We start from the raw sequence: 12782 nt of genomic DNA on the forward strand, positions 1-12782 counted from the left end.
CACACACACACACACACACACACACACACACACACACACACACACTCAACGCACGCACACACACACACTCAACGCACGCACACACACACACATACATACATAATAAATGGGCTAACAGCTGGGAGAAAGGCACATATAAGAGTGGTGATGTGAAACACCCCAGACTAAGGAAATCAGCAAGTGGTGCTCCAGCATGACCACAGCCACATGGTTGAAAGGAGTCAAAGAGTAAAAGAGTATCTATACATGCACACATATTGATCAATAGATAGACAGACAGCCATATAGATATCATCATAAAAATGTAATTGTAATGCATTGCTCGTTGCTGTTGTCCTTTTGCAGTGGGGTGGGGAGAAGGAAAGATAACTTCGTTTTGTTTGTTTTCATCCCTTTAATCCCTACAATCCATAAAAAAAAGAACTCTTATTCTGTAAAAATATGAATCACACATTTAAATTCAAGCAGCCTCCCATGCACACGCATGTACATGCGCACACGCACACACACACACACACACACACACACACACACACACACACACACACACACACACACACACAGAGTTTTTGTACCATCACAAGTCAAATGCAACAATTTGAAGAGGTTAATAAATGCAAACCTTGAAAGCTGCATCAGATTACATTGTTTATACTCCACTTAAATATAAAGCCCAGCCATGACTCATTGGTAGACAAATGACTCACAGAACTGGTTCTGTGAGTCGGTCAGTCCCATATACTATACTTCTTTTTCTATTGAAAATATATTATATTCTGCCTTCTCTTTCAAGGATATTTTTAGTCTTTTAAATGTTTGTTTCTAAAACCAGTAAGACTTGGTTCCTATAATTATTTATAACAGCTAACACAGAACTTTACCAATTTTCATTATATGCTAATGCAACTCAACTTATTTTATTTTATTTATGTTGGAATGGTTAGAGAATTCAGCCTTGTTGCAGATAAATGTTAAGTGTTTTGTTACAATATCTCTGTGCAAATGTCCTGTTAGGATTTCATGTAATTGTAGCCTCAAACAAATTTACTCTGTGCGTCTGCTAAATAACAACAATTCAAACTGACAATAGAATAATTAACATCGTCTCTTTTGATACCAACCTGCATGAGATTGTTTCTAGTTCTAAGATACCAATTCCTTATTTTAAAGTGATCTATCAAAATTCCATGATAATGTGTTTCAAACACCAGGTTAATAATGATAAAGTTATTTTACTAAACTCTTCATTGTTTTCAAAATTAATTGAAACGAGCAGTTTATTTCAACAGAAACATAATAACAAAGCAATGTTCAAAGACATCCCAACCATGGTCATGTTATCATATTTTTTGTGTGTGTTTGATCACAGTAAATCTCAGACTACATAATTCAATGATAGGGTGTGAGTTAACCCTTTCAGTATTGCCCTACCTGCGGCTGGCCCTGCTTCTACGAAATACACTTCCTATTTTAAGGTGATCTAAATTAAAATTTTCCATAAAAAATTCATGTTACTTTATGTTCCAGACACCAGTTTGATAATGACAGTTAATGTATTTAGTAAAATAACTTTGTCATTACTAATCTGGTGTTTTGAACTGAAATTAACATTAATTAATGATGGAAGATTTCAATTTAGATCACTTTAACCCTTTAACATTCACATTACTCTTTCAGATGGAATACTTATTTATTCACATTGTTTTGAATTAATCATACATTATCTCATAGCTTTGAGATTTCAGTGATGTCAGTGTTTATTTTTACAATGACGTAGCAGAGTAGGTGTAAGAGGCTAGATCTGGTTGGTGTGAGCATAAAACAGGTAGAATATTTGGGCCAGTTTTGGCTGGTTTAAATGCTAAAGGGTTAAAACAGGAAGTTTGTGTCATAGAACAGGTGTGGTTTCAAGTGGTATCAACAAGGCTAAGCCTCATCTTATAAAGAGAATTTCAGGAACATTAATAGAACTTTTTCTACTTTCATTGCAGGTTTATGAAATGACAACACCATCATAATCAAGGGTTATATACCACCTTACCTTCTGGAGTACTTTTAGCTATGATTTGGACATTACTTTTAACCAGACTTGCACTTATCACGTGCTTTGTATTGCTCTTCTGTTGTCTGACAGTTGCCCGATTGACTAGGATCCAAACTCTACGGAGACGTGATGAGGCTAAGTCCAAAATATCTCATCAACGTTTGCTTCGATTAAAAACTCGCAGTGAGAAACCAAACATCATCTTAATTCTTACAGATGATCAAGATGTTTTACTTGGTAAGTTGGTGCTTAAATGAATCTTTATTGATTTATTCATTCTTTCATTGTTGAGCCATAAGATAGCTCCAATCAAGCCATGCCCATCCACCATTTGTTTTATTTATTTAACCCTTTGTTTATCCAAGCATTTTTGTAGCTTTGTCCTAAATATCTATACTTGTTTTTAAACTTCTAGTTAGTCCTTGTTTTATGCATTCTGGAATTCACCTTCTTTTTATAAGTCCCAAGTTACTCTGGTAATAAGAAAAAACAGGGGGAATATGTATCATATATAGTGTATTGGGAGAAAACTATATTATCCGGTGTTGACTTTTCTCATTTTTTAAATTACAGAGGGATGATTTGAGGGAAATTTTTCTGCTATTTTTTTGCAGCTTTAGCTCTGTTCTGTTTGTTTCAGGTTCAATCCCACTGTACAACATTTTGGGCATAAGTCTTCTATTATAGCAAGTTGATGCAGGTAGTTTATTCCATCCCCCTCCAACTTTTAGTTCATGCAATTGAAAAACTGCATTATTTATGGGATGACCTAGTATTACTTTTCTTGGAAAGAGGTGATGGTTGTCATTAGGAAGGGCATTCAGCCATAAAAAATCTGCTTCAACAAATTCTGTGTGACTATGCAAGCCTGAAAAAGTGAATGTTTGATGATGATGATGATGATGGTGGTGGTGGTGGTGGCGGTGGCGGCGGCGGCATATCCAAAGGTTCCACAAATTTGCATTTGTTAGTGAAAATTTTTGGTGTAAAATGTATTTCATAATAATTCTACGAGTGATTATTATTTTTGTGTGTGTCATTTTGATCTTATAGTTGTTTAATGGCTTACAACAATTTCTTGATTTTTTTCCCCCCTCTAAAATGGGAAAAAATTGGATAGAAAATAACTTTTGGAATAATAATTAGAATAACAGCTGGATGTGTCCTTCCTGCCACTAATTACTTCTCCATAGACCTCTTAATCATCCAACAAATTGTGGCAGATAGATTTAATATTCCTTCTCTAGGCGTATGCATATTGGCTGACATGAGGTTTGAGCTTATGATCATGTATCAGCATCCTGATTTTCACATAGAACTAACCATATGCTCAGAGCCCGTAGATTGCTTGGAGACACAGGACATGTTATAAAACCTGCTGAACATGTCTTAATAACAAGATACTTTTAGTAGCCCTTATTGTAATACAGTGTATATTAAGTAATATTTATCTCTCACTAGATGGAGTATTTTTTTTTTGATCTTACTTTAACAGAACAGTAAATTATATAATATGTGTGTTTGTGTGTACATGGACTCACAGGTGGAGATGTATGGAGAAATTTGCTTCCCAGTCATGTAATTTCAGGTTCTGTGCCATTGTGTGGCATTTTGAGCAAGTGTTTTCTAATTGCAAGATAAATAAAGCCCTGTGAGTAGATTTGGTAGACAGAAACTGAAAGAAATCCTTTGGTGTGTGTGTGTATGTGTGTGTGTGTGTGTGTGTGTGTATGTGTGTAGCCTTTTTTGTAAACAAACATCATCATCATACAAGCAATGTTGTTCATTTCCCATCTTCCATGAAAACATGTCTGGTCATGGGGAAATATTACCTTACTTGGAAAGATGTGTTGGTAACAGGAAGGGCATCCAACTGAAAAATAATCTGCAGAAAAGTGGATGTTGAAATGATGATTATCTTTGAATTTTACCTGATCTGGAATATTCATATAGATGTTGATGTAGCCATAGGTCACAGTGACGTCCAGTTAACATATTCTCAGCTCTTATTTCATAGATTTTTAAAATAGCAAGCAACTTTGATTTGATGGTGATTTTGGTTCTTTGATAGTTTGGAACAAACTATGGAACAAAGATTAACGCAATATAATGAAATAATAGCTTTTTGTGTTTTATCGTTTCTTTTCATGACTGATTTAACAATTGATTGGAAATTGTGTTTATGTATGTGTGTACTTGTATATACAAATGCTTCATTTATTTTTGTGGATATCTGTAGGTATATATGTGTCAGAAAGAGAGAGAGGGAGGAGGGAGGGAGGAAAGTGTGTGTGCTTTATAAGTTAAAGATGGAGGGACAATGCCCATAACCTTTGCGGGTAGCCCTAGAATGGTGGGATTTGATGTGATCAATGCAGAGCTGAAACATCTGCAGGTTCTTATCTGTTGGAAAAATCTGGTTGAGGAGGAAATTGAGGGGCTAGTGAAAATGTTTGCAACAGAGTGAACTTTAAGTAACTGAGGACTGGGTATTAAACCTAGTCATGTGTGTGTGTGTGTGTGTAGATGAGAAAGAATACATTTGTGTGTGTGTGTGTGTATAGATGAGAAAGAATACATTTGTGTGTGAGGGAGAGAGAGAGATATGAATGGAAGACAAATTTGAGATTTCTACAAAGTAGCATAGGGTAAATAAATTATACTTAATATTAGCACATTTGAAGGTAGTGAGTTGGCAGAATTGTTAGCATGCTGGTCAAAATGGATTTCATCCATCTTTGTTCTCAGTTCAAATTCCGCCAAGGTCAATTTTGCTTTCCATCCTTTAGAGGTCAATAAAATAAGTACCAGCTGAGCACTTGGGTCAATGTAATTGATTTATGCCCTCTCCTGAAATTGCTGGCCTTGTGCCTTGAATTATGCCCTCCTCTGAAATTGCTGGCCTTGTGCCTTGAATTATGCCCTCCCCTGAAATTGCTGGCCTTGTGCCATAATTTGAAATCAGTATTAACCCTCTCGTTGCCTTATTTCTGTTGAAATACACTGCCTTTATTTCAATTAATTTAAAAAGTAATTCATTAAAAAAATAAAACTCTGTATTAAGCTGGTGCTTGGATCATAAATTAACATGAAATTTTGATGGAAGGTTTTAATTTAGATCACTTTAAAACAGGAAATTTGTGTCATAAAATTAGGATCAGTCACAGGTGGGTTGGATATGAAAAGGATTAAAATATATTACAAAAAAAAAGATTAACCATTTATGTCTTTATTTTTGTTTTAGAAATCTTTCAAGTTTAATTTTCCTCTCGAACAGGTTCTTTAGATTATATGCCTAAAACCAGGAAACTCTTGACCAACAATGGTGCTTTCTTCAATAATTCTTTTGTTTCAACACCAATGTGTTGTCCATCTCGGAGTACATTATTGACTGGTATGTACAGCCATAACCATAATGTTTTCACTAACAATGAAAACTGTTCCTCTACACAATGGCAGCAGAATTACGAGACCAGGAGTTTTGCTACATATCTGAGTGACCAAGGTTATCGAACTGGTAAGTGGCAGTGGTCAATACACTGACCAGCTTTCATTTCATTCAATATTGCTCTCCACTTTACTAGCAAACTTTTTTAGTTTCTTTCTTTCTTTTTTTTTTTTGTTGTTGTTAAATGCTATTTCATGTTAAGCTTTGTCCAGTGCATGTGTAAAACATTAAGAAAACTCTTAGGATATAATTTAATGTTTTGCCTACTTCTCTTTGTGGCTGTATTGATTAAAAAATTGTTTCTGTTGCTTATGCTTCCTCTTTTTATTTATTTATTATTTTTTTTGTTTTTGGTATTGACTAATCAACACTACATATATCTAATTATTCACTGGATTGGAATGATTTTAAGATTGACATGAACATTTATTGGTACATTTCTCTGATATATTTCAACTTGCTTCATTAATTAACCTTTTCCTTACCATGTTTCAGTTGAAATACACTGACTTAATTTCAGTTCATTTTGAAAATAATGAATTTAATAAAATAACTTTTGTTATTATTAAGCTGGTTTTTGGAACAAATTAACATGAATTTTGATGGGAGGTTTTGATGTAGATCACTTTAACCTTTTGTTACCATATTTCTGTTGAAATACATTGCCTTTGTTTTAATTAATTTTGAAAATAATGAATTTAATAAAATAACTTTGACACTATTGTGATGGTGTTTGGAATGTGAATTTACATGAAATTTTGATGGACAGTTTTAATTTAGCCCTCTTTAAAATGGCAAGTTCCTTAGAACCTGGGGTAGTCTCAGGTAGGTTGCTATCAAAAAGGTTAAAATCAACTAATTAAAATCTAGTAAATCTGGTAACATTCATAGCGAATATATGGCTAGAATGAAAATTATATTTGGTATCTTTCTAAAGTAACACCTGGCTTACTCTTCTTATCATTGTACATAAAAAACTTCTACAAGAAAGTTAATAGTCTGTAACACAAGCTTTTAAAATACGAAGCCCCCTAATCATTAACTTGAAATTTGTTTACATTTTAAAGTAAAATAAATCAATATTTTATTTATATATTTTATATGCTTATTTGAAATTCCATTTGAGAAATTTGATAACTTGAAGCTAATATATTCGCTTTTCTTCTACATTTTCAGGTTATTTTGGGAAATATCTTAATGAATATAACGGCTCTTATATTCCTCCTGGCTGGAGAGAATGGATGGGGCTGATACGCAATTCTCGATTTTATAATTATTCTGTCAATTTTAATGGTAAAAGGATGAAGCATGGTGATAACTATTATGAAGACTATTTCACAGACCTCATCGCCAATGACAGTGTTACGTTTCTCAAACAGAGTAAACAGCTATTTCAGAATAAGTACGTTTTTAATTTTATGGGTTTTATTTTTCTTCATAATCTTTTTTTTCACTATTTGCTTACATTTTGGGAATTATTTTATGACAAAATATTTTTTGGAAATATATTGTTTTGGTGTTTTAATTCCAAGCTTTTAAAAGAAATATTCTGGATTCTTCCTCCTCCTCCTCCTCCTCCTCCTCATCATCATCATCATCATCATCATCATCATCATTTTAATGTCCATTTTTCCATGCTTGCATGGGTCAGATGGAAATTGTTTAGGTAGATTTTCTATGGTCAGATGCCCTTCCTGTTGCCAAGCATGGTAATATTTCTCCCTAGCTGGACATGTTTACATGAAACATTGGAAATGAAGGCCACCACTTGCTGACAGTGACACTTGCTTCACATCTTTCATACGATGTCAAGATAATGACACACATCATCATCATCATCATCATCATCATCATCAACCCTTATTAAGGATGTATGGTTTGATAGTATCTGACAAACCAGAAGACTGTCAGGCTCTAGTGTCTGCTTTGACCTTCCAAACACCAACAACTTTATACAGTGTACTGGGTACTTTTTTTGTGGCACCAGCTTTATGAAAGGAGACACAGCATAGTGGACGAAATAGTGCTCCCAAAGACGTGAGACTGAGAGTTATAGTGGAGGGCAGGCCGCTGATATGCTACACATGTGGAGAAAAGGGCCACATGAAGGCATGGTGCACTCAGAGAAAACAGATGGAGCAGGTGGAGAGACAGGAGAGTATTGACCAGGTAGTACAGGTCAAGGCAACAGAAAAAGCAACAGAGGAAGAATTCACTGTGGTTAAAAAAAGGAGGAGGAGTGGAGAGAAGCAGAAAAAGAAGAGAGAAGAGGTGGGAAAAAAGATTATGAAGGTGGCCAGCAAGGAGGAAGAAAAAATGGTGATAGATAAAGAAAGTAAAAAGAAAGCTGAAAAAGTGGAGTTATGTAAGGGAGAGTCATCAGTAAAGATACCGGTTGCTCCAGTGGAGGAAGGAGATTCAGAAGTCTAACTGAACAAAGGTGAGATGGAGAGACTGTTTAGAGTGGAGGAAGAAAAGAAGGTACAAAGAGTCCAGCAAGAAAAAGGAAAGAAAATACAAGGAGGAAATGGTCAATGGTATTACGTGACGTACCCAAAAAACATAGAAACAAAAAAAAAAAAATTAAGTTCCAATCAATAGTAAGAGTGAAGGTGCCATCATATATATATTTAGAAGATATGAAGGCAATAGTAATTGAAAAGAAAAACTACAAGAAATTAAAGGAGATGTGTGGAGACAGTATTGACCCACCAGGAGTGAGGGTGGAATTCAAAGAATTGCCACCAGCAGTGGAACTAACAGACATAGAACCACTCTTGAAATATTATTAAAAAGAAAAAATAAGTATGCTAAATTGTGTTGAAAAAGTAGGAAAAAAGAAAAAAAAAAGAGTAAAATGTTTTATGTTATCATTAGGGAAAAAAATAATGGTGATTAAGAAAAAACAATCAGGAAAGAAAGAACAATTATAGACAATGTATATAAAGGTTCAAATGGTACTGCATGGGAGTGGGGCCCATGCGACCATTTTCATTCTTCATTTTTATATAATTTCATCTCATATACATTCGTTTTATATTTTTTGTCCCCACCGTGGTGTTGTATCTGTTCTTGTGGTGTCCCTCTCTGTGTTTGGGGGTCTTGTGCCTAATAAAGAAATAGAAAGGAGACACAAGCACTTTTACACATTCAATCACAAGGCCATAGCAGAAGACACATTCCTAAGGTAGCATGCAATGGGACTGAATGTGAAACCGTGTGGTTGAGAAGCAAACTTACTAGTTCCCCCCACCCATATATCTATATTTACACACACATGTACACAGTGGGCTTCTTTCAGTTTCTATCTACCAAATTCACTTGCAAGGCTTTGGTTGGCCTGGAGCTGTAGTAGATGATATTTGTCCAAGATGTCACATAATGAGACTGAATCTGAAATGTTGTGGTCAGGAAGCAAGCTCCTTAACTCAACAGTCATGCCTATACCTATTCCATATCCTTTTAACAGTTTTGTTTCTTTGTACTTCTTTGTTGGCTCTTTCTACAGATTGGTTTAATTTGGTCTAATTTGTTTCCTTTAGACCCGTCCTGATGGTTTTGAGTGTACCAGCACCACATGGAACAGAAGATGCAGCACCCCAGTATCAGCATTTATTTGCTAATGCAACATCTCACAGGTATACTGACTTGGTCAACATGTAATTAAGGTACATTTAACAGGTATACAGACTTGATCAACATATCGTTAGAGTACAAGCTGGACATTCATAGATATTTGGTAATTAAGGTAGATTTTTGGAAATACATAAATTTGATTAATAATTAATTAGGATGCTTTTATATCTTTATTCTACTTTTAATTAAGGAGTACATACAATGCCCATTTTTGCATCCTTGCATGGATCTGGCAGATTTTCCAAGGCTGTATGCCCATTCTGTTGCTGGCTCTCACCTGTTTTCCAAATAAGGTAATATTTTCCCATGGCCAAAGTAAATAACCCAGTGTATCTATTTTTTTCAAGATGGTAAGGTGTGATTTGAGGGAGTTTTGACTGTTATTTTTAGCAAGTCACTTAACCACATAGAGGTTCCTTTGTTAACTTGATTTATGTAGGTTGAATGAACAGGTACATTATTTATGATTGACAGTTTCTTGTGTAACTCAAATCCTTTACCTTTTGGTATGTAGTTCAGCACTTTATGGGCTTTTCTTGAAAAGATGATTATAACAGAATATGATGAATTAGAAGTAATCTACTGCAGAACATAGTCATTGTTATGAGATACTGGATCCAACATTGTGTTGTCCTGTTGATAAATCTAAGATTTTTGGAAAAGATCACCCAGTCCTTTCTATAGGGTTAGAGAAACTTTGATTGAAATGTAGTATTGTGCTATTAAATACCAGGTGGTGCTATTAACCCATTAAGTCCCACTGTCCTGTAAATAGGACACTAAATGAGAACATTAAATAAATTTATTTACATTATTTACATTTGACGGATATTTGTCCTCATCTTGTTTGTTGCTAACACAACGTTTCAGCTGATATACCCTCCAGCCTCCATCAGGTGTCTTGGGGAAATTTCGAACCTGGATTCTCATTCCTAAGGTATTTTTCGTCATCATCGTCGTCGTCGTCGTCGCCGCCGCCGCCATCATCGTCGTTCAGGTCACTATCTGGAATTGAACTCAGAATCTTGAGGTTAGTAGCCCACGCACTTAACCACTATGCCATATGCCATGGCATAGTGGTTTAGAGCGCAGGCTACTAACCCCAAGATTCCAAGTTCGATTCCAGGCAGTGACCTGAATAATAATAATAACAACAACATTGAAAAATACCTTAGGAATGAGAACCCAAGTTTGAAATTTCCCCAAGACACCTGATGAAGGCTGGAGGGTATTTCAGCCAAAACGTTGTGTTAACAACAAACAAGATGAGGACAAATATCCGTCAAATGTAAATAATGTAAATAATGTACATAAATCCTCAACTCTTAAATATAGAACTGTATTAAATAAGCTATATCACATTGTCTCGGTGTCCTATTTATAGGACACCAAGTATTTCCATTTCTACTTGAAGCAAAGGAATTTTAATAATTTTTTTTTTTTCATTTTAACCTATTTTCAATCATCTGTAAAAATTTATAAGTAATATTCAGAAATTTAAGTACTCTGGGACTTAATGGGTTAAGTTAGACATGGTCTGGACCTATACTGGTTGAAACCTATCAGAGTTATCAAAGTAAAGTACTGAAATATAAATCCATGTTTAGCACTTCTGGGTAGATGTTATCTCCAGATACCTGGTTTGTTTTATATGAATTATGATTTTCCTTTTGATTACGTGCACACATAAAATCCCCCACAAATTGCAATGTATTTAAACACTCTGAAGGGGTTTATCGATATATATAATCTAAAGAGCCATATTTTCTGATCAATACAACATTCTGGCTTTGGTTTAACCCTTTTGATACCAACCCAACTGAGACTTCCCTTAGTTCTATCATACAAACTTCCTGCTTTAAAATGTTGTAAATTAAAACTCTTAATTAAAATTTCATGTTAATTTATGTTCCAAATTCAGTTCAATAATGACAGCTATTTTACTAAATTCGTCATTATTTTCAAAATTAATTGAAATAAAAGCAATGTGTTTCAGCTGAAATATGGTACTGAAAAGCTTGTGGAGCAGAATTGTGTAGAAATTTTAAATTAAGATAAATTTGACAATCAATGGTTGGTAATGTTTGATGGAATATCAATTTCAGAACCACCTAAGTGAGGTTAATTAATTAATTAGTAATATTCTGTAAAATATTCCATTTGGTAAAGGACCAGAATATATATCTTTTTATCTTTTACCTTTCACTGGTTTCAGCCCAGGGCTGAGGTCATGCTGGTACACCACCTGTAGTTACTTGGTGTTGTTTCCAGTATTGTCTTTGGTGAAGTAGCATGTTGGAGCTGCACTTCTTTGTGTCTCCTGCCATGATGTGGGTTCAGTTGGTATCTCAAGATAGAAACCTGTCTAGATGTTCCTTGGAAACTTCCACATCAATACCATGTAGATCTGTTTAAATGTTTCGAGATCTTTATTCTCCACCACATTAGTATTCTCCTGACTCGGGGAATGGTGTTTTTGTGTGTATTGGCTCCCTTCTCTGGGACATATTTAATGCATATGGCTTGCATTATTGACATGAATTTATTGAGTTTCACATTTATGTCTTGCATAGAGAAGCTTTTAGGCCAGTTCTGTTGGAGTATCTGTTTTTCAAGTGACTTCCAGTCAGTCTTATAGAAATTTAGGCTGGATAGGGTTTGAGCGCCATCTGTGCAGAGTCTATCTTTAGTTAATTCCAGGCCATACGTTGTCAGTTCAATCATGTTATGGTCTGAGAATATTGTTGGTGATATATTTACGTTGTGGATAATTTCCACATTGTTTGTAAAACAGAGGTCCAGGATATTTTTGTGCCTGGTTGGAGATAGTATGTTCTGCATTTTTGTAAGATCAAGTAAAGATTCTGCTTGATTTCACTCTTTGTGCATCATTCCTGGGGTTATGTTGCCATCAGGCCACCTGATGCTGAGGAAGTTGAAGTCACCCATCAGGAATATAGTAGTACATTGCTCCAGTTGTGTTAGTATTTCTGTTATTGCACTGAAGCTTTCCTCAAATTTTCAATCATGATTTGAGGTATCAAGTGGGTGATTTAGTGTGCATATCACTATATCAAGTTGCTGTAGATGTATTATGAGTGTGTCACACCCTGAGTCCGAGTTCAGTAACAGAGTTAATGGTGTGACATCTTCGTGGATGTACATTGCAACTCCACCATGACTTCTGTCTGGATGGAAGATAACATATGTCATTTATGCCTGCAGACAAATGTGTTTCTGTGAGTGCAATGCATATAGCTTGATTGCATGCAGAAAGATTCTTCAGGTGTGCAATTTGCATTTGTTCTGTAGCAGGCCTCTTATATTTATTAGGAGAAATGGCTTTGTTGTTAGTGTAATGGGTGGCTTGTGTGTATCACACACACACTCGCAGACTCTCGCGCACACACAGATATTCACCTCCCTTTTTCACTCTCCTGTCTTAAAAAGAACTTTTCGCCCACCACCTCCTCTTCCGGTCCTTTCACAATGTAACCTCGTGGGCATCGGTGCCATTTTCCTCTTCCTCCGTTTTTCCATTCTCCGAACTTTCTGTCTTTCCGACGAAGGGCTCCGCCCGAAACGTCATACACTCTCTCTCCTTCCTTTCCCGAGTGTCCAATAACACTATCCGTATCACGTCCTCACTTTGTT

At 35.4% G+C, this 12782-nt stretch overlaps 1 protein-coding gene across 5 annotated transcripts in view; it reads left to right on the forward strand.

Annotated features, from left to right (window-relative positions):
• The window catches only part of LOC106879980 (extracellular sulfatase Sulf-1), a 206452-nt gene that overhangs the window by 77776 nt on the left and 115894 nt on the right, over window positions 1–12782 (forward strand). For all 5 annotated transcript variants that reach the window (XM_052971049.1, XM_052971048.1, XM_052971051.1 and 2 more), the window contains 4 exons: window positions 1992–2281; window positions 5322–5561; window positions 6669–6894; window positions 9035–9130. In XM_052971049.1, the coding sequence (XP_052827009.1) occupies window positions 2062–2281; window positions 5322–5561; window positions 6669–6894; window positions 9035–9130 (782 nt within the window). In that variant the 5' untranslated portion in view covers window positions 1992–2061. The remainder of the gene's footprint in view (window positions 1–1991; window positions 2282–5321; window positions 5562–6668; window positions 6895–9034; window positions 9131–12782) is intronic.

The sequence above is a fragment of the Octopus bimaculoides genome, chromosome 10 (genome assembly GCF_001194135.2).
Source record: "Octopus bimaculoides isolate UCB-OBI-ISO-001 chromosome 10, ASM119413v2, whole genome shotgun sequence".
NCBI lineage: Eukaryota > Metazoa > Mollusca > Cephalopoda > Octopoda > Octopodidae > Octopus > Octopus bimaculoides.